Here is a 20,667-nt window from a genome sequence, read left to right as displayed (position 1 = left end):
CAGCTTACTGATCTTCCGTTTATTTGGATCAGTGGTGGGATTCAACTGGTTCAGGCCGGTTTGAGCGAACCGGTAGTTAAATTGCTGGCTGGCCCCTCCCCTCCCCTCTCCATCCAGGAGTCCCCACACTCCCCATTTTGGCTCCCAGGTAAGTGCAGGAAAGCCTACTAGGCCCAAAATGGGGAGTGGTGTGTGTGTGCAGCGCCTCCCCCACCCCCATGGCCCGTTTTCGCTCCCAGGGGGCTTCAGGGAGGGCTCCTAGGCCCAAAACTGGGTGCGGGGGAGTGGGATGTGGACCCCCTGCAGCCTGTTTTTGCTCCCAGGAGGCTGCAGGGAGGCCTACTAGATCCAAAATGGGGTGTGGAGGTATACATCTCCCCCGTGGCCCGTTTTTGCTCCCAGGGGGTTGCAGGAGGCCAAGTGCTGCCTGTCACAACCCCTGGCTACACTCACCATGGCCACGCCCACCAGCCGGTCATTAGGGCAGAGAACCGGTTGTTAAATTATTTGAATCTCACCAATTTGGATCTGAACTCCACAAATTTCCTACCAGCATAGGCAAAATTCCCAATATCCACACACACTTGAGGGACTGTCCCAAAGGTACTTTCCCCAAAAGGCAAGTGGACTTTCTAGGGTTTTTCTTTGAAAATATTTTGCTTCTCGTCCAAGAACCTTCTTCAGTTCAGAACTGAAAAAGCTTCTTGGATGAGAAATGAAACTTTTTCAAAGAAAAACACCCAAGAAAGTCCAGATGCCTTTTGGAAAAATTTCTTTGGGACAATCATGACCTGGATGATTGAGAATCTCCATAGACACTTGAAGGATTTGTGCAATGTTACACAAATTTACTATAATTATTATTGTGGTGTGGTTGATTCTGGTGAGCAAAGCATCATTTGTGGAGCGGTATAAACCTGCCATGTTGAGCCCAGTTCTTGAACCCTTGTCATCCATTCTGGCTCTTCAGAAGCTTGGATAGGTTGTCTTCTCCAACCTACTTTTCAAGATGTTCTTAATGTTATCTACGGGACCGCCTGCTACCACCAATAGCCTCCCACCGGCCAGTACGTTCCCATAGAGAGGGGCTCCTCCGGGTGCCGTCGGCCAAACAATGTCGACTGGCGGCCCCTAGGGGGAGAGCCTTCTCTGTGGGGGCACCTACGATCTGGAACGAGCTCCCCCCGGAAATACGGAGGATCCTGGATCTGCGCACCTTCCGTCGCGCGCTCAAGACACTCTTATTTCATGAAGCTGGCCTGGCCTAAATCTTCTCCTCTTTTAAAAGTAAATTTTAATTTGTTTTTAAATTACCGGGTATTTTAAATTTGTTTCAGCCAAATTATTTAATTCGTTTTTATTCTATTTTAAATTTTTCTATTTATGTGTTTTATTGTGGCTGTTCACTGCCCTGAGTCCTTCGGGAGAAGAGCGGTATAGAAATCCAATAAAATAAAAATAAATAAATAAATAATGGATTGGATTCAACGGTTGAATTCGTCTTCCTTCATTGAGCTTCAGCAGTTCCTGTAAATTCACCTGCTCCTTTCATGTTGCTGTTTAGTTTTCTATAACTTCTCAAAACCAAAAAGATGATAATAGAGGTCTTCAAAACCCTTCCCCCCCCATTCACCCACTTTCAGCTGCAATTCTACTACCTTGGAGTCCATACTAAAGGCAAAGATGAGGCTAAAACATATAAAGAACAGTTGCAGGAACTAGCTATGTTCCTGCAACTCTAGTTTAATGAAAAGAAGGACTAGGGGAGAGATGATAGCAGTCTTCCAATATCTCAGGGGCTGCCACAAAGAAGAGAGAGTCAAGCTATTCTCCAAAGCACCTGAAGGCAGGACAAGAAGCAATGGGTGGAAACTAATCAAGAAGAGAAGCAACCTTGAACTAAGGAGAAATTTCCTGACAGTTAGAACAATTAGTCAATGGAACAACTTGCCTCCAGAAGTTGTGAATGCTCCAACTCTGGAAGTTTTTAAGAAGAGGTTGGATAACCATTTGTCTGAAGTGGTGTAGGGTTTCCTGCCTAAGCAGGGGGTTGGACTAGAAGACCTCCAAGGTCCCTTCCAACTCTGTTATTCTATTCTATTCTATATACACCCTACAAAAAAGCAGAATTGAAAATATTGTGTACCCTGAAACATTCTTTTTTCATTCTGGTAAAATAATTGGGGTGGGTTTTTGTTTTTTGTTTTTTGTTTTGGAAATATGCAACTATTGAGACAACATTCCTTTATTCGGTGAGATTTAAGCTCCTTTTAATGTCGCATATAATCTAGACTTGGAAGGATAAAAAAAATAATAGTTTAGCAATGAATACGAGGCCTTCTGATGAATATCCATATGGCACTAATTTCAGGTTGTGTTTTCCAGCTGGGTGAGAATGAAGTGGTGGGTCTGGAGGTTGTCAAACGGGCCGTTTTCGGCCTCCGGAGGACCTCCAGGAAGGTGGGAAAGGCTGTTTTCGCCCTCCCCAGACTCCTAGAGAGGCCCTGGAGGCTGGGGACAGCAAAAAATGGGCCTTCTGGTCCCATCAGAAATTGTCAAACGGGCCGTTTTCGGCCTCTGGAGGATCTCCAGGAAGGTGGGGAAGGCTGTTTTTGTCCTCCCCAGGCTCCTAGAGAGGCCCTGGAGCCAGGTGGGAAAGAAAAACAGGCCTTCCCCACCCCCCTCCAGGCCCTCAGGAGGCAGAAAACAGCCTGTTTCCCTACTTCTGGTGGGCCCAGAAGACCCGAAATCAGCTGGCGGAGCTGAGCTCGCGTGCCCACTGATATGGCTACGCGCGTCACCTGTGGCACGCGTACCATAGGTTCGCCATCACAGGCATAGAGGTAGTCTCCAGCTTGCAACCATTCATTTAGTGACCGTTTGAAGCGTGACTTATGTGACTTCAAAAGCGACTTATGACCATTTTTACACTTATGACCGTTGCAGCATCCCCATGGTCATGTGATCAACATTTGGGACACATCACAACTGGTTCCTATCTATGACGGTTGCAGTGTCCCAAGGTCACGTGATCCTCTTTGGTGATCTTCTCACAAGCAAAGTCAATGGGGAAGCCAGATTCACTTAACACACCGGGTTACCAGCAACTGCAAACGATTCATTTAACTGTGGCAAGAAAAGTCACAAAATGGGGCAAAACTCACTTACTAATGGTCTTGCTTAGCAACAGAAGGTTGGGCTCACTTGTGGTCATAAGTCGAGGACTACTTGTATGGCTTTGGTTGTTTAGCGGATCTGACATTTTTAATATTGTCCTCAAGAGTTTTTGCTCTTTAATAAAGATCCTTCTGTGAAGAAGTCCACAAACTCCAAACAAACAAACAAAAAAAAATTAGAGTCTTCAGCTGGAGTGGGCATGGCCAGATCAATGTCACTCATGTTGGGGGTTCCTGTGGTAGCCCGAGCACTCTGCCAGTGAAAATAGGTTCCCAAGCTGTTTCGGTTGCAACAGCCTCCTGCAACCCTCTGCCCGTGAAAATGGAGCTTGGGAGTGCCGCTGTTGTGACCTATGCTTACTGAGTCATTACAATATACAATTAGTCCCCAAAAACTCTATTTTATCGTAACAGCTGAGAATTACGTTCATTCCCAGCTGAGTCCCAATTAGTTGCAAAACAAGTCCTTCGGAAGAAGTCCTTCGGGATAATCACCAACCTTTATCTTCTTTGACACCCTGCCAAAGGCCTTACTTGGCAAAGCCCCACGGAGTTTAGAAACAAAGAAGAGATGCCGACGGGAAACAGAGTTAGCAACGTTGCTTTCCTGCAAAAGGCCCAGGTGCCTTTGTTTCTCTTTTAAGCCTTATGCGAGAGGCCAATCATCTCCTGGCCTTGCTCCTGAGTCGTCCCTTTTGCTTTAGCTGCTCTTGCCTTCTGGAAGCTCTGCGCATGCGTGCACTAGGAACAGGCTCCTCCTGTTTGTAAACCTGTCTGCTGTCTGACTCTGGGGGCTCCGGAGTCCGCACATCACTCCCAGATGGCCCTGGCCTCATCTCTGCCTCTGACGCAGAGCCCTCGTCCAGGCCTTCCCCACATTCCAGGACTGGCCCATGTTCCTCCCCAGCCTCCTCACTGTCCGACTCTGCTGCCAGCTTCGCAGGCTGGTGGACTACAATAGCCACCCACAATCCTCCCGAGCTCCGTTTTCGGCTGCAATGGCCTCCTGTAACCCTCTGCCAGCGAAAACGGAAGTCAAGAGGGACGCACGCAGCTCTCCCAAGCTGTTTTCATTGGTAAAGGCACTGCGGGCCGGTCCTTCGCTGTTTCCATGGCGGCCCTGGGGGCCAGATCTAAGCAGCCTGCAGGCCAGATCCGGGCCCTGGGCCTCGAGTTTGACACCCCTGGCGTTAGTGACTTTAAGGATGGCTTCCCAGAGAAAAAGGAAAGATAAAAAAGGAAGCTAAGCTACAGAAAAAATAGCTTGATATGATTAGGAAGAACACATGCCACTGAGTACAAAACACAAAAACATTTTATTTACTCAAACGCAAATTACAGTCCGGTTGACACCTCTTCACGGCAGGGAGAATCTGTTTGTCCCGTGAGGGAGACAACCTGGTTTGTTTGAAAGGACCTCTTTGTATGATAATACTTATAAATCTTCATGGCGTAACTCAAACGGTCCACTTCAAGCACCTGAAAGAAGAGAGAACAGAGTTTTAGTAGGGCGCCTAAAAGATGAGACTGTCCGCCCGTCTGTCCGTCAGTCGTTCAGTCAATCCACCCTTTCACGCAGCAGGAAAGCAAAAGATCTACAACAGGCCTTATTCAGAAGGCCTGTTCTGAACGCAAAGCAGACCATTTTTCAGGATTTTATAAAACATGTCACATTCCAAACGCTCAAAGCAGACAGATTTCAAATGTTAAAATCCTCTGTGCTTCTCTACACTAAATAATGAAATAAAATGAAGCTGGCCCGCTATGGAAGGAAGTTCAGGCAATATATTTTTTTTCTTGTGTTGCCAAAAAGGAAAGGAAATGGCAGAGAATTATGTGGTGCCAGAGGCAGGGATTCAGCCAGGGCCTCCAGAACCTCCCTTAAGTGAAGATGACGAAGAGGAGGAGCCTCTTCTCAATGCACGGGCGCGCAGAGTTGCCAAAAGACAGGAGTGGCTCCTGAGGAGGAGGTCTCCTCGAGAGTAAGGCTTGGGACTAATTGGCCACTCCCCTAGCCTATTTAAGGAGGAACACCACTTGCAGCAAGCTGTAGGGAACAACTTTAGTTCACTCTCCTTCTGTGTTTGGATTCTCTGCAAAATTACTTCTGGGCTTTCTGTCAACTCTAGTAAGACTGTGATTACCTTATCTTAGAATTCTCGTAGGCTGTTAAGACAGTTTATTAACAGCCTTTGGTTGATAAAGACTGAGTTATTTGAGTAAAATAAGCTTTGTATAGAGTTTGTGTGCGCTGCGTCCTTTGGGGTCCGTAGCTGGGGCAGAACAAAAAGAGAAACTGAAACCAGTGTCTGTGTGAACTTGTCTGCTGATCTGAGCTGAAATGAAACTGTTCTCTGCTGTTGGTATTGTATATATATATATTCTTGTATATAAAGAAGTTAATGAATCCAGCTGAATCAGTTTATCTGTGTGTGCTTCTGGATTTGTTATTTGCAACGAACTCTGACACTTATGACCATTGCAGGAATCCCATGGTCACATGATCAAAATCCAGATGCTTGGCAACTGACTCATATTTATGACGATTGCGGTGTCCCAGGGTCACATGCTCATATCCATGGCATAGGACCAGGATATCGACGGGACCGCCTTCTGCCACCAACAGCCTCTCACCGACCAGTTCGCTCCCACAGAGAGGGACTCCTCAGGGTGCCGTCGGCCAAGTTGTGCCGGCTGGCGACACCCAGGAGGAGAGCCTTTTCTGTCGGAGCTCCTGCCCTTTGGAACGAATTGCCCCCGGATATTCGTAACATCTCTGATCTCCGGGTCTTTCGCTGTGCCCTCAAGACCCTACTGTTCCGACAGGCGGGGTTGTCTAATTGAATGATTTTAAATTGGGTTTTAACTTTGGGTTTTAAAATTCGGCCAAAACTATTTAATGATTTTAATTAATTTTAACTATGATATTGTTATATTTATGTTTTTAATTGGCTGTACACCGCCCCGAGTCCTTCAGGAGGAGGGCTGTATATAAATAAAATTATTATTATTATTATTATTATTATTATTATTATTATTATTATTATTATTATTATTATTATTTAATCTTTAGTGAGATTCACAGCCTTTGAGGCTGGTTAATAGCTCAGCAGCTTGAGTCCTAACCAAGGACCTAGGAACTGTTAAGGTATCGTCGGAGGATGTAAGCTGTTCTGAGTAAGGTGGTTTTTTGTAGAGTCAAAATGTTCAAGTCCGGCAAATTTAGAATTTCTAAATAGCGGGGTAGCCCTTTGGGTATTGCTCCAAGGGCTCCAATTATTATTATTATTATTATTATTATTATTATTATTATTATTATTATTATTATTATTATTATTATTATTATTATTATTTTGTGACTCCTGCAAGCGAAGTCAATGGGGAAGACCGATTCACTTAACAACTGTGTTACTCACTTAACAGATGGAGTGATTCACTTAACAAACGTTGCAAGAAAAGTCGTACAATCGAGCAAAACTCACTTAACAAATGTCTCGGTTAGCAACTGAAATTTTGGGTTCACTTGTGGTTGTAAGTCAATAGCAGGATTTTTCCCTCCTATGTAGAAATCAATACAGGGATGCAGGGGAACTGTGCGCGGCTGCCGCCTAGCCCATTTTTGGCCTGGACGGCCTCCTGCAACACTTCACCAGCCAAAACTGGGTGTGGGGGCCCCACACGCGGCCCGTTTTTGGTCTGGACAGCCTCCTGCAACACTTTTTGGTTAGCAAAGTGTTGCAGGAGGCCGTCCAGGCCAAAAACGGGCTATGCAGCAAAGTGCTGCAGGAGACATCCATCCTATCTCCCTCTCCCCCCGGGCCAGCCCACAGAGGAGAACTACAACGTTGATCCGGCCCTCGAAGAAATCCAGTTTGACACCCCCTGGCCTAGAAACAATGCCTAATCGCACCGAACGACGAGGTGAGGGCTAGGATGCACCTACCGGGTTTCGTGATGTGTTCCCAAACATTTGACACAGCAGTAGCGGGCGCCGCAAGACACACACGTGTAATTTGACGGGAAGCCGCACACTGTGCAGAAATGACGCTGCGGCAAATTGGAAGGGGGCGCGCACGCCGTCAGGTAGTTGGGCCCTTCGCTTGTGTTGAGGTTCTGCTGGAAGTCGAAAAGAGAAAGAAACTCGTTGGTTCGGATCTGATAGAGGACGATCTAACAGAATAAAAGAGTTGGAAGGGACCGTGGAGGTCTTCCAGTCTAACTCAGGGGTGAAATGTTCCTGGTTCGGACCGGCTTGGGCGAGTAGGTAGCGATGGCGGCGGGCAGTTCGGAGAACCAGTAGCAAAAATCCCTGCCCCCGCCCCCCATGCCCAGCTGAGCCGCACGATCGTCAGAGCCATTTTTTCTTTTAAATGGCTCTGACCAGCCAAGCTCTGACGATCCCAGCTGAGTTGCCTGCTAATCGGTAGCAAAAATCCCTCCCACTCCCCCCCTCAGCTTGCTTACTATAGCTGCTGGTCGCAACACCTTTGTGTAATCCCTGCAATCCGTTGCATCAGCAAGCAACTGAATCTCCCTGCCTGCAATCAAGCAGGCAGGGAGTTGTGGACTTCAACTCCCAGAATTCCTCAGCCAGCAAAGCAAAGCTGGCTGAGGAATTCTGGGAGTTGAAGTCTACAAGTCTTAGAGTTGTCAAGGTTGGAGACCCCTGTTTTATTGGGTAAGTTTTTTTCTCCTTTGGGAGCTTTAAAAAAATAGTTAATTGGGTTTTTTTTTAGTTCTTCTTTTTTTAGACCTAGCCATTTAAAATTTAGGAAGTTTTAAATTTAGCTGCTTTTATATAAAAATAAAAATAAATTAAAATAAAATAATATTTGTGTAGCTTTCTGAGATTTAGTGTGTTTCTGTAGTGTTTCACTCTAACTACACAAACACACAAAATCTCACAAAGCTGTATGTGGAATTTTGTGTGTGTAAAGTGTGAAAGTTGGTTTTTTGGGCTTTTTGTGGCTGTGTGAGGTTCTTGCTTGTTGCAGGGGCCATTTTGGGTCTAGCACAGCTGCTTTTACATTGTGGGTGAGCCAGTTGTGTGTGTTGTGTTGTGTTGTGTGTAAAGTGTGAAAGTTGTTTTTTGAGGCTTTTTGTGGCTGTGTGAGGTTCCTGCTTTTGCAGGGGCCATTTTGGGTCTAACATAGCTGCTTTTACATTGTGGGTGAGCCAGTTGTGTTGTGTTGTGTTGTGTTGTGTTGTGTGTAAAGTGTGAAAGTTGTTTTTTGGGGCTTTTTGTGGCTGTGTGAGGTTCCTGCTTGTTGCAGGGGCCATTTTGGGTCTAGCACAGCTGCTTTTACATTGTGGGTGAGCCAGTTGTGTTGTGTTGTGTGTAAAGTGTGAAAGTTGTTTTTTGGGGCTTTTTGTGGTTGTGTGAGGTTCCTGCTTGTTCCAGGGGCCATTTTGGGTCTAGCACAGCTGCTTTTATATTGTGGGTGAGCCAGTTGTGTTGTTGTGTTGTGTTTTGTAGGTCAAAAAAGGACAAAGAAGTGACATTGACTTGGCCACGCCCACCTGACCAACAAGCCACGCCCCCCAGTCACCTTACCACCAAGCCCCACCCACTAATTAAGCCACGCCCACCAAACTGGCAGCAAAAAAATTTAGATTTCACCCCTGGTCTAACCCCCTCCTCAAGTAGGAGATCCTATACCACTTCAGACCAATTGTTGTCCAGTCTCTTCTTAAAAACCTCCAGTGATGGAGCACTCACAACTTCTGGAGGCAAATTGTTCCACTGGTTAATTGTTCTGTTAGGAAATTTCTCCTTAGTTCTAAGTTCCTTTTCTCTTTGATTAGTTTCCACCCATTGCTTCTTGTCCTGCCTTCTGGTGCTTTGGAAAATAGGATGACCCCCTTTTCTTTGTGCCAGCGCCTGAGATATTGGAACACTGTCATCATGTCACCCCCTAGTCCAGTGGTGAAATCCAAATTTTTTTACTACCGGTTCCGTGGGCGTGGCTTGGTGGGCCTGGCAGGGGAAGGATACTGCAAAATCTCCACTCCCTCCCCACTTCAGGGAAAGGATACTGCAAAATCTCCATTCCCACCCGACTTCAGGGGAGGGATACTGCAAAATCTCCATTCCCACCCCAATCCAGGGGAAGGATACTGTATAATCCCCATTCCCTCCCCACTCCACGGGAAGGATACTGCAAAATCTCCATTCCCACCCGACTTCAGGGAAAGGATACTGCAAAATCTCCATTCCCACCCGACTTCAGGGAAAGGATACTGAAAAATCTCCATTCCCACCCCAATCCAGGGGAAGGATACTGTATAATCCCCATTCCCTCCCCACTCCATGGGAAGGATACTGCAAAATCTCCATTCCCACCCCACTCCAGGGGAAGGATACTGCAAAATCTCCATTCCCACCCCACTTCAGGGAAAGGATACTGCAAATTCTCCATTTCCACCCCACCCCAGGGGAAGGATACTGTAAAATCTCCATTCCCACCCGACTTCAGGGAAAGGATACTGCAAAATCTCCATTCCCACCCGACTTCAGGGAAAGGATACTGAAAAATCCCCATTCCCACCCCACTCCAGGGGAAGGATACTGCAAATTCTCCATTCCCACCCCACTCCAGGGGAAGGATACTGTAAAATCTCCACTCCCGGCCCAATCCAGGGGAAGGATACTGCAAAATGTCCATTCCCACCCCACTCCAGGGGAAGGATACTGCAAAATCTCCATTCCCACCCGACTTCAGGGAAAGGATACTGCAAAATCTCCATTCCCACCCGACTTCAGGGAAAGGATACTGAAAAATCCCCATTCCCACCCCACTCCACGGGAAGGATATTGCAAAATCTCCATTCCCACCCGACTTCAGGGAAAGGATACTGAAAAATCTCCATTCCCACCCGACTTCAGGGAAAGGATACTGAAAAATCCCCATTCCCACCCCACTCCAGGGGAAGGATACTGCAAATTCTCCATTCCCACCCCACTCCAGGGGAAGGATACTGTAAAATCTCCACTCCCGGCCCAATCCAGGGGAAGGATACTGCAAAATGTCCATTCCCACCCCACTCCAGGGGAAGGATACTGCAAAATCTCCATTCCCACCCGACTTCAGGGAAAGGATACTGCAAAATCTCCATTCCCACCCGACTTCAGGGAAAGGATACTGAAAAATCCCCATTCCCACCCCACTCCACGGGAAGGATACTGCAAAATCTCCATTCCCACCCGACTTCAGGGAAAGGATACTGCAAAATCTCCATTTCCACCCCACCCCAGGGGAAGGATACTGTAAAATCTCCATTCCCACCCCACCCAGGGGAAGGATACTGCAAAATCTCCATTACCACCCCACCCCAGGGGAAGGATACTGTAAAATCTCCATTCCCACCCCACTCCAGGGGAAGGATACTGCAAAATCTCCATTACCACCCCACCCCAGGGGAAGGATACTGTAAAATCTCCATTTCCACCCCACCCCAGGGGAAGGATACTGTAAAATCCCCATTCCCTCCCCACTCCACGGGAAGGATACTGCAAAATCTCCATTCCCACCCCACTTCAGGGAAAGGATACTGCAAATTCTCCATTCCCACCCCACTCCAGGGGAAGGATACTACAAAATCTCCATTCCCACCCCAGGGGAAGGATACTGTAAAATCTCCATTCCCACCCCACCCCAGGGGAAGGATACTGTAAAATCCCCATTCCCTCCCCACTCCACGGGAAGGATACTGCAAAATCTCCATTCCCACCGCACTGCAGGGGAAGGATACTGCAAAATCTCCATTCCCACCCCACCCCAGGGGAAGGATACTGTAAAATCCCCATTCCCTCCCCACTCCACGGGAAGGATACTGCAAAATCTCCATTCCCACCCCACTTCAGGGAAAGGATACTGCAAAATCTCCATTCCCACCCGACTTCAGGGGAAGGATACTGCAAAATCTCCATTCCCACCGCACTCCAGGGGAAGGATACTGCAAATTCTCCATTCCCACCCCACTTCAGGGAAAGGATACTGCAAAATCTCCATTCCCACCCCACCCCAGGGGAAGGATACTGTAAAATCTCCATTCCCACCCCACCCCAGGGGAAGGATACTGTAAAATCCCCATTCCCTCCCCACTCCACGGGAAGGATACTGCAAAATCTCCATTCCCACCCCACTTCAGGGAAAGGACACTGCAAATTCTCCATCCCCACCCGACTTCAGGGGAAGGATACTGCAAAATCTCCATTCCCACCTCACTCCAGGGGAAGGATACTGCAAATTCTCCATTCCCACCCCACTCCAGGGGAAGGATACTGTAAAATCTCCATTCCCACCCCACTCCAGGGGAAGGATATTGCAAAATCTCCATTCCCTCCCCACTCCTGGGGGAAGGATATTGCAAAATCTGCATTCCCACCCACTCTGGGGCCAGCCAGAGTTGGTATTTGCTGGTTCTCCAAACTACTCAAAATTTCTGCTGCCGGTTCTCCAGAACCTGTCAGAACCTGCCGGATTTCATTCCTGTCCTGGTCCTTCTTTTCATTAAACTAGACATACCCAATCCCTGCAACCGTTCTTTGTATATTTTAGCTTCCAAATCAGCTGGATGACCTTGGGCCAGTCACTTTCTCTCAGCCCTAGAAAGGAGGTAAGGGCAAACCACTTCCGAAAAATCTTGCCATGAAAACTGCATAGACTTCTCTAGTCAGTCATTAGGAGTTTTTTTTTTAAAAAAAACTGACTTGAAGGCACACATATGTACTTAACTTTATGTAATTGCTAAATGAGGGCTATCTGTACTGAAATGAGCAACATTATAATAAGAAAAATTAAGAATAGAGATCCTCCCCCCAATTTTTTGTTAGGAAAAAGAAAATAGGAGAGAAAAACCTGTTCTTCCAGCAATGCCTGGAAATTTTTACGGAACCGCAGCTTGAAATGGTCTCCGCGGGTTTTTTTCTTCTTTTTCCCTGCAAATAATGAACAAAGAAGAAAAAAAAAAAACCACCACAAATTACTGATGAAGGGAAATGCCTTTTAGCCTCAGTAGATTTTGTGGCATTGAACACAATAATAAAGGAAGGTTTTGAATTTGGGGATTTTGTTAATTTAGGATAGGAGTGGGTGCCCTGCTTTTCCAGGCAAATGTTTTGTGGGAGCTGTCACAAAATGGCAGTCCTGGGGGGGGGGCATGGCCAGTACATACTCCCAATTTGCAGAAGAGAAGTGGGAGAAGTGAAAAAATAGTTTTCCTATGAAACTGAGGGAGACGAGGGTCGCAGTGTCCAATCAAATATTAGCTCTTTGCTCCCAATAAAGGGATCTATCTGTATGTCTCAAAAACCAAACTGGCAATGCTTAAAGGTAAAGGTTCCCCTCGTACATATGTGCTAGTCGTTCCCGACTCTAGGGGGCGCTGCTCATCTCTGTTTCAAAGTCGAAGAGCCAGTGCTGTCCGAAGACGTCTCCGTGGACATGTAGCTGGCATGATTCAACACCAAAGACGCACGGAACACTGTTACCTTCCTACCAAAGGTGGTCCCTATTTTTCTACTTGCATTTTTTACGTGCTTTCGAACTGCTAGGTTGGCAGAAGCTGGGACAAGTAATGGGAGCTTACTCTGGTACTAGGGATTCGAACAGCTGAACTGCCGACCTTTCAATCGACAAGCTCAGCATCTTAGCCACTGAGCCACTGCATCCCTCTGACAATCTTAGAGAACTACAAAAACACACACGCACAAAATCCCTAATGACAATGTACACATCCAGACGCGAAATACATTCTCCTCACATACAAACCAAAGAATCTATCTAACGAGGGATGTTCAGAGAGGGGATGAAAAAAAATCAAAAGAGGTAAAAAGAGCAGGACTTTAATGGCATGTTTGTAGTCACCATCTTGACTTTTCTGACTGCCTTGGAGACACGCCTCTACTAGTATGTATATGCAAATGTTTGTGTACATTCTGGTGTATTGTATTTACAGGCACATAAGAGACATATATATGTATGCAGGTGCTCCCACAAACAAACCAATAGATGACAATACTCATCTACCGGCCAAGAAAGAAAAGGAAGTCAAATAATAAAGCTAAGGGAGAGTGAAATCAAAGGAAAAAGGAAATCAAGGGAAAATCAAAAGAAAGTGAAATCAAGGGAAAGTGAAATCCGTGAGAGGACGAAATCAGGGGAAAGTGAAATTGAAGGAAAGTGAAATCGGGGGGAAAGTGAACTCAAAAGAGTGAAATCAAGGGAAAGTTAAATCGAGTGAAAATGAAATAAAAGAAATCTGAAGTCAAGGGAAGGTGAAATCATGGGAAAGTGAAATCATATGAGAATGAAATCAGGGAAAGTGAAATTGAAGGAAAATGAAATTGAGGGAAGTGAACTCAAAAGAGAGTGAAATCAATAGAAAGTTAAATCAAGTGAAAATGAAATAAAAGAAATATAAAATCAAGGGAAGGTGAAATCAAGGAAAAGTGAAATCATATGAGAATTAAATCAGGGAAAGTGAAATCATGAGAAATAAATCAGGGAAAGTGAAATTGAAGGAAAGTGAAATCGGGCAAAGTGAACTCAAAAGTGTGTGAAATGAAGGGAAAGTGAAAATGAAATCAAAGAAAACTGAAATTGAGAGAAAGTGAAATTATATGAGAATTAAATCAGGGAAAATGAAATTGAAGGAAATAGAAATCAAGGGAAATCAGGGAAAATGAAATTGAAGGAAGGTGAAATCGGGGAAAGTAAACTCAAAAGAGTGAAATGAAGGGAAAGTTAAAATGAAATCAAAGAAAAGTGAGAGAAAGTGAAATCAAGGGAAAGTTAACTCGAGTGTAAATGAAATCAAGGGAAAGTAAAATCAAGCGAAAGTGAAAATCAAAGGAAAGTGAAATCCAAGGAACCCCCAGCAAGGAACCTCACCTGTTTCGGCATCGTCATCAAACTGAGGCAAACGCTTTACCAGCTGTGGCATATTGGCGTGAGGGTCATCCTGGAAATTGTCATTCTCCAGGGCCTCTAACTGGCGGTTGAGACGACGCTGGCGGGTGGCCCGGTCTAAAATACGCCTCTGGCTGGGGTCCTGGGACCTTGCTGAGAGAAAAGAAAGATGGTGAGAGGCTGAAGCCAAGCCTGATTGAGTCAACCATGTTGCCTTCAAGGAGATCAGTTGGCATCTGTCAATGGGGCAACCTTCCCAGCTGGCAAAGGTCACTTCCAATCTCCTAATTAGCACATGCTCCAATTACCCTTAGGCCAAGAGTAGGCGATTCATTTTCCTGAGGGGGGGTCACATGAGAAATAAGGACTGTTGTGGAGTACCAAATCAATTGGGCCATATACTTACTGACATTGGATTTCTAATTTCCGATTGACCCAAGGGGTGAAATCCAGCAGGTTCTGGAGAACCGGTAGCGGAAATTTTTGAGTAGTTCGGAGACCTGGCAAATACCATCTCTGGCTGGCCCCAGAGTGGGGTGGGAATGGAGATTTTGTAATATCCTTCCCCCAGGAGTGGGGAGGGAATGGGGATTTTGCAGTATCCTTCCTCTGGAGTGGGAATGGAGTTTTTGCAGTATCCTTCCCCTGGAGTGGGGAGGGAATGGAGATTTTGCAGTATCCTTTCCCTGGAGTGGGAATGGAGATTTTGCAGTATCCTTCCCCAGGAGTGGGGAGGGAATGGGGATTTTGCAGTATCCTTCCCCTGGAGTGGGAATGGAGATTTTGCAGTATCCTTCCCCTGGAGTAGGGAGGGAATGGAGATTTTGCAGTATCCTTCCCCTGCCACGCCCACCAAGCCACGCCCACTAAGCCCACAGAACCGGTAGTAAAAAAATTTGAATTTCACCCGTGGATTGACCTCATGTTGGCCAGACAGGGGCAGCCAAAAGGCCAGATGTGGCCCGGGGAGCTATAAAATGCCACACACATATCTCCCTCCAAGCACCTGAGATCATCCTGCCAACATCTGGCAGTAAAATGGCTGAATTGCCCATCAGTTTGCCTGCCTGTTTTACACGATTGGCAGCAACATTAAGGATGAGTTCTCCTGTTTCTATCCCAACCCTTAAATCCCCCCCCCCACCCAAAGGCCAGTAAACAGCCCAAGATCCGTTGTCTGCTTCTCAACAATCCCACAACGTGGCATGTTTCATTTTGGTTTAGGACAGGGGTCTCCAACCTTATCAACTTTTAAGACTTGTGGACTTCAACTCCCAGAGTTCCTCGGTTTGCTGGCAGAGAACTCTGGGAGTTGAAGTCCACAAGTCTTAAAAGTCGCCAAGGTTGGAGACTCCTGATTTAGGGTGCTCTGTGAACGCACTAAACCCACTATTGCTACCCACTAGCAATATCACATCTATTTCTTTATCTGGTCTGCATATTTCTTAGCTGTCTCGAGAATTCAAGTAGTCCTCGACTTACAACAGTTCCATTTTCGTGACGGTTTGAAGTTACAACGGCGCTGAAAAAAGTGACTGGCGGCCATTTTCCTACACTTTAGATCGTTGCAGCATCCCCATGATCAAAATGCTTGGCAACCGACTCATATTTATGACGGTGGCAGCGTCCCAGGGTCATGGGATCCCCTTTTATGACCTTCTGACTATATAGTCAATGGGGAAGCCAGATTCACTCAACAATCGTGTCACTAACTTAACAACTGCAGGGATTCCCCTCCATAACTGTGGCCAGAAAGTTCGTAAAATGGGGCAAAACTCACTTAAGAAATGTCTCCCTTAGCAACAGAAATTTTTGGCCTCAATTCTGGTCCTAAGTCGAGAACTACCTATATTCCTTCTATTTCTTTGGGCAGTCCGTGTATTTCTTAGTTGTCAAGGGAATATAGTTTCTTTCTTTTTTTATTTATGTAGATATTTATTTTTATTGATTTTCTATTAAATACATTTCTCAGTGCTTTATAAACATCGTGTTGTCTGGGTATTTAATTTGCTTAACAATGCAAATTACATTCTTAAACTCCACCCCTTTTTTCAACCATTGGTAAAATAAATGCTGTGTTTGATAATATTCTCCGTCCTCTTTCTGCTTAATTTTCAATATCAGTCTATCCATTTCTGCACAACCTAGTATCTTCTTAACTATTTCTTCACCTTGCGGTATCTCTTCATTTTTCCAGTATTGTGCGAAAATAATCCTCACTGCTAAGACAAGTAACATTAAATACATACTTTTCTTATCAGGTTTTCCTGATATTATACCTAATAAAAACAAACATGTTTCCCTATTATCTTTTCTACCTGTGTATTATTGTCCAAATAATATACCTGTGTATTATTGTCCAAAATTTTTTTGCTTTGACACACATCCGCCACATATGATAAAATAATGCCTTTTTAAAGCACATTTAGCTAATCTAACAGGCGGTAAGGTAAAGGTAAAGATTCCCCTGGCACATATGTGCTAGTCGTTCCCGACTCTAGGGGGCGGTGCTCGGGGGTGAAATGCTCCCGGTTTGGACCGGATTGCCCGATCCGGTAGTGATGGCGGCGGGTGGTTCGGAGAACCGGTAGCAAAAATCCCTGTGCGTGCCACCCCCCAACCATGCCCAGCTGAGCCGCACGATCATCAGAGGCTTTTTTTCTTTTTTACTTTTAAAAGCATTTTTTCTACGACCTCTTCCGATGAAAAAATGCTTTTAAAAGTAAAAAAAAAAGCCTCTGATGATCGGGCGGCTCAGCTGGGATCGTCAGAGGCTTTTCAAAGCATTTTTTTCTGCAACCTCTTGGCCGAAGAGGTGGTAAAGTCTGAAAAGTTTGAAAAGTCTCTGACGATCCCAGCTGAGTTGCCTGATCGGCAGAGGCTTTTCAAAGCATTAGAAAAAATGCTTTGAAAAGTTAAAAAAAAAAAAAGTTGGCCACGCCCACCCAGTCCCATTACCACCACCTCCACCAAGCCACGCCTACAGAACCGGTAGTAACAAATTTTACATTTCACCCCTGGCAGTGCTCATCTCTGTTTCAAAGCCAAAGAGCCAGCACTGTCCAAAGACGTCTCCGTGGTCATGTAGCCAGCATGACTAAATGCCAAAGGTGCATGGAACGCTGTTACCTTCCCACCAAAGGCAGTCCCTATTTTTCTACTTGAATTTTTTACGTGCTTTCGAACTGCTAGGTTGGCAGAAGCTGGGACAAGTAACGGAAGCTCACCCCGTTATGCAGCACTAGGGATTCGAACCGCTGAACTGCCGACCTTTCGATCGACAAGCTCAGCATCTTAGCCACCGTGTCCCTTAACAGGCGTTAGATGCCATCTATAAAACATTTTATGTAGGTTTTCTGTATAAGAAGTCGCCATTGTTAATTTATAATTCCTTCCCCATAAATTTTGCCAAGGAAAAGGAATATAGTTTCTATGGTTTGTTGGGTCGAGTTTATTTTTCCTTACGGCAGGGGTTCCCAACTCCCGGTCCATGGAACCGCACTGGGCCACGGCATGCCAGCAACTGGGCCATGCAAACAAGCAAAGCCCCATCCGTGGGATCTTATCCCCTTCTCTCCCTTTCTGGTGGGGAGTGAGTCATGCGCTGGCCAAGCCCTCGGCCAAGTGGCAGTTGGAACAGAGTTCTTTTCAGGTGGGGAGGGGGAGTAGAATGTCATAACTCCTTAGCATCATAGCATGTTAATAATAATATAAAAAAATACTAATGATCTGATGGTCATTTAGGAAAATCCTTTCTTAGTGAGCACCTAGAATCCAAGAGGAACATACGTGCCAAATTTCAAGTTTGTAGGCTTTACAGTTCTGGAGATTTCATGATGATGCGTGAGTGGTATTTCGGTTTTATATATATAGATAAAACAAGCCACAAGTTATAGTCTACAATTGGTGAATTCAGCTATGAGGGCTGAGCTCATTCTGAGCTTGGCTGTTTTCTTGCAGATCCAAACTAGATAACATCATCAGTAATGAAATGTCTGCAAAGAAAAAAAAAAAAACCCACCAAACTCAGAGAGTACCAAAGATCCCTCGTTTCAACCCTGAGCTACAAATATTCTCCTTTAATTCTGCATTCAGAATACTGCATTCAGTTTTGGTCTCCACGATGTAAAAAAGATGCGGAGACTCTAGAAAGAGTGCAGAGAAGAGCAACAAAGATGATTAGGGTACTGGAGGCTAAAACATATGAAGAACAGTTGCAGGAACTGGGTATGTCTAGTTTAATGAAAAGAAGGACTAGGGGAGACATGATAGCAGCGTTCCAATATCTCAAGGGCTGCCACAAAGAAGAGGGAGTCAAACTATTCTCCAAAGCACCTCATATAGGACAAGAAGCAATGGGTGGAAACTAATCAAGGAGAGAAGCAACTTAGAACTAAGGAGAAATTTCCTGACAGAACAATTAAATCAGTGGAACAACTTGCCTCCAGAAGTTGTAAATGCTCTAACACTGGAAGTTTTTAAGAAGATGTTGGATAACCATTTGTCTGAAGTGGTGTAGGGTTTTCTGCCAAAGCAGGGGGTTGGACTAGAAGACCTCCAAGGTCCCTTCCAACTCTGTTATTCTATTCTATTCTATTCTATTCTATTCTATTCTATTCTATTCTATTCTATTCTATTCTATTCTATTCTATTCTTTCTATTCTATTCTTTATTCTATACTATTCCATTCCATTCCATTCCATTTTCTATTTTATTTATTTTATTTTATTTTATTGTCTATTTTATTTTCTCTATTCTATTCTATTCATTCTATTCTTATTCTAATCTATTCCATTCCATTTTCTATTTTATTTTACTTTATTTTCTATTTTATTTTCTCTACACTATACTATTCTATTCTATTCATTCTATTCTTATTCTAATCTATTCCATTCCATTTTCTATTTTATTTTACTTTATTTTCTATTTTATTTTCTCTACACTATACTATTCTATTCATTCTATTCTTATTCTAATCTATTCCATTCCATTCCATTCGTTATTCTATTCTATTCTATTCTATTCCATTCCCTATTTTCTATTTATTTTCTATTTTATTCTGTTCTATTCTATTCATTCTATTCCATTCGTTATTCTATTTTATTCCATTCCATTTTCTATTTTATTTTATTTTATTTTCTATTTTATTTTCTCTATTCTATTCTATTCATTCTATTCTTATTCTAATCTATTCCATTCCATTTTCTATTTTATTTTACTTTATTTTCTATTTTATTTTCTCTACACTATACTATTCTATTCTATTCATTCTATTCTTATTCTAATCTATTCCATTCCATTCCATTCGTTATTCTATTCCATTCCATTCCCTATTTTCTATTTATTTTCTATTTTATTCTGTTCTATTCTATTCTATTCTATATTCCATTCCATTCCATTCCATTCCATTCCATTCCATTCCATTCCATTCCTATTCCTATTCCTATTCCTATTCCTATTCTATTTCCATGATGCCCCGTTACATAAACCTAATCTCTGAATATGTTGTCCCAATGCCCCCTCCTGTGGCAGGAGAGATGATTTTCAGGTCCCTGACCTTATTCTTTCTCTTACACAGGTATAAGCTGCTTGCGCTGCGCCAAAGATATATTCTTTATTTTCCTTTGCAAAATAATAATAATAATAATAATAATAATAATAATAATAATAATAATAATAATAATAAATGCCCCACTCACCTTTTGCATTTACCAACAAGCTCCCCCCCCCTTTATTACCCCTCCATGCCAAAATACCTGAAATTTTCTTTTCCACCATTCTGCCAGCCAGGTAAGGACTGTTTTCCTGATCTTTCTGGTATAAATCCGCCTCGTTTCTCTCCACTCCGGCTTTCCAAGCTGCAAAAAAAAAAACCCCCTTTGCACCGCAAGAGGTGACGACGAGGTACAGAGCAAAGCTGATCAGGCTTTTGGCGCTCTCAATGGAAAAAATGCATTTACTGTGCATCTAAGGACTCCCCATCTAGCTGCAACCTGCAAACGATCGCCATGTTATTGGGAGGCATATGGACTTCCGCCTCTGCGGCAAGGACACGCCCACTAAGACGCGTCATCAAGTCTGTCCTCGCTGAGAATGTTTGGTTTTTCCAGCAGAGGCGGGATTGGGCTCCCCTGGGTCCTACACTCCGCCGTGTTCGAAATAGAATAGAAAAACAGAGTTGGAAGGGACCTTGGAGGTCTTCTAGTCCAACCCCCTGCTTAAGTCATTTTTTTTCAGTGTCGTTGTAACTTTGGATGGTCACTAAGTGAACTGTGACCATCCAAAGTTACAACGACACTGAAAAAAATGACTTAAGCAGGGGGTTGGACTAGAAGACCTCCAAGGTCCCTTCCAACTCTGTTATTATATTCTATTTCGAACGCGGACTACCTGTATGTAGGTCAGGGATGTCCAAACTCGAGGACTTGAAGACTTGTGAACCTCAACTCCCAGAATTCCTCAGCTAATATGGCTGGCTGAGGAATTCTGGGAGTTGAAGTCCCCAAAATTGCTGAGTTTGACTTCAACCTGTTCAGCATGCCGGCTGGGGAATTCTGGGAATTGAAGTCCCCAAAGTT

General features: G+C 44.5%; 1 protein-coding gene across 3 annotated transcripts; it reads right to left on the bottom strand.

Annotated features, from left to right (window-relative positions):
• Positions 1-4,473: 4,473 nt before the first annotated feature.
• ZNHIT1 (zinc finger HIT-type containing 1) lies at positions 4,474-20,149 on the bottom strand. Of its 3 annotated transcripts, none has more exons than XM_034441842.3 (5): positions 19,846-20,148; positions 14,072-14,242; positions 12,038-12,117; positions 7,120-7,289; positions 4,474-4,655 (listed from the first exon to the last, which is right to left on the bottom strand). In XM_034441842.3, exons 1-5 carry the CDS (start codon positions 20,054-20,056, stop codon positions 4,634-4,636), a joined length of 654 nt encoding a protein of 217 aa, XP_034297733.2. In that variant the 5' UTR covers positions 20,057-20,148; the 3' UTR covers positions 4,474-4,633. The 3 variants fall into 3 exon arrangements, with proteins under 3 accessions (XP_034297733.2, XP_034297732.2, XP_087747880.1); XM_034441841.3 differs by having other exon boundaries at positions 7,120-7,292; positions 19,846-20,146; XM_087891754.1 differs by lacking the exon at positions 12,038-12,117 and having other exon boundaries at positions 7,120-7,292; positions 19,846-20,149.
• Positions 20,150-20,667: the final 518 nt, after the last annotated feature.

This window comes from Pantherophis guttatus, chromosome 4 (genome assembly GCF_059756535.1).
Source record: "Pantherophis guttatus breed Tessera chromosome 4, ASM5975653v1, whole genome shotgun sequence".
Taxonomy (NCBI): Eukaryota; Metazoa; Chordata; class Lepidosauria; order Squamata; family Colubridae; genus Pantherophis; species Pantherophis guttatus.
The sequence above is the reverse complement of the archived record's forward strand: the minus strand, read 5'-3'. Positions and strand labels throughout refer to the sequence as shown.

Coding starts and splice junctions, on each gene's coding strand:
- ZNHIT1 (XM_087891754.1), bottom strand. CDS start 20,056: ATGCACAGTAAATGCATTTTTTCCATTGAGAGCGCCAAAAGCCTGATC. Junction 14,243..19,845: donor GGTGGAAAAGAAAATTTCAG/GTATTTTGGCAT, acceptor CTTTTCTCTCAG/CAAGGTCCCAGGACCCCAGC. Junction 7,293..14,071: donor TGATGACGATGCCGAAACAG/GTGAGGTTCCTT, acceptor TTCGACTTCCAG/CAGAACCTCAACACAAGCGA.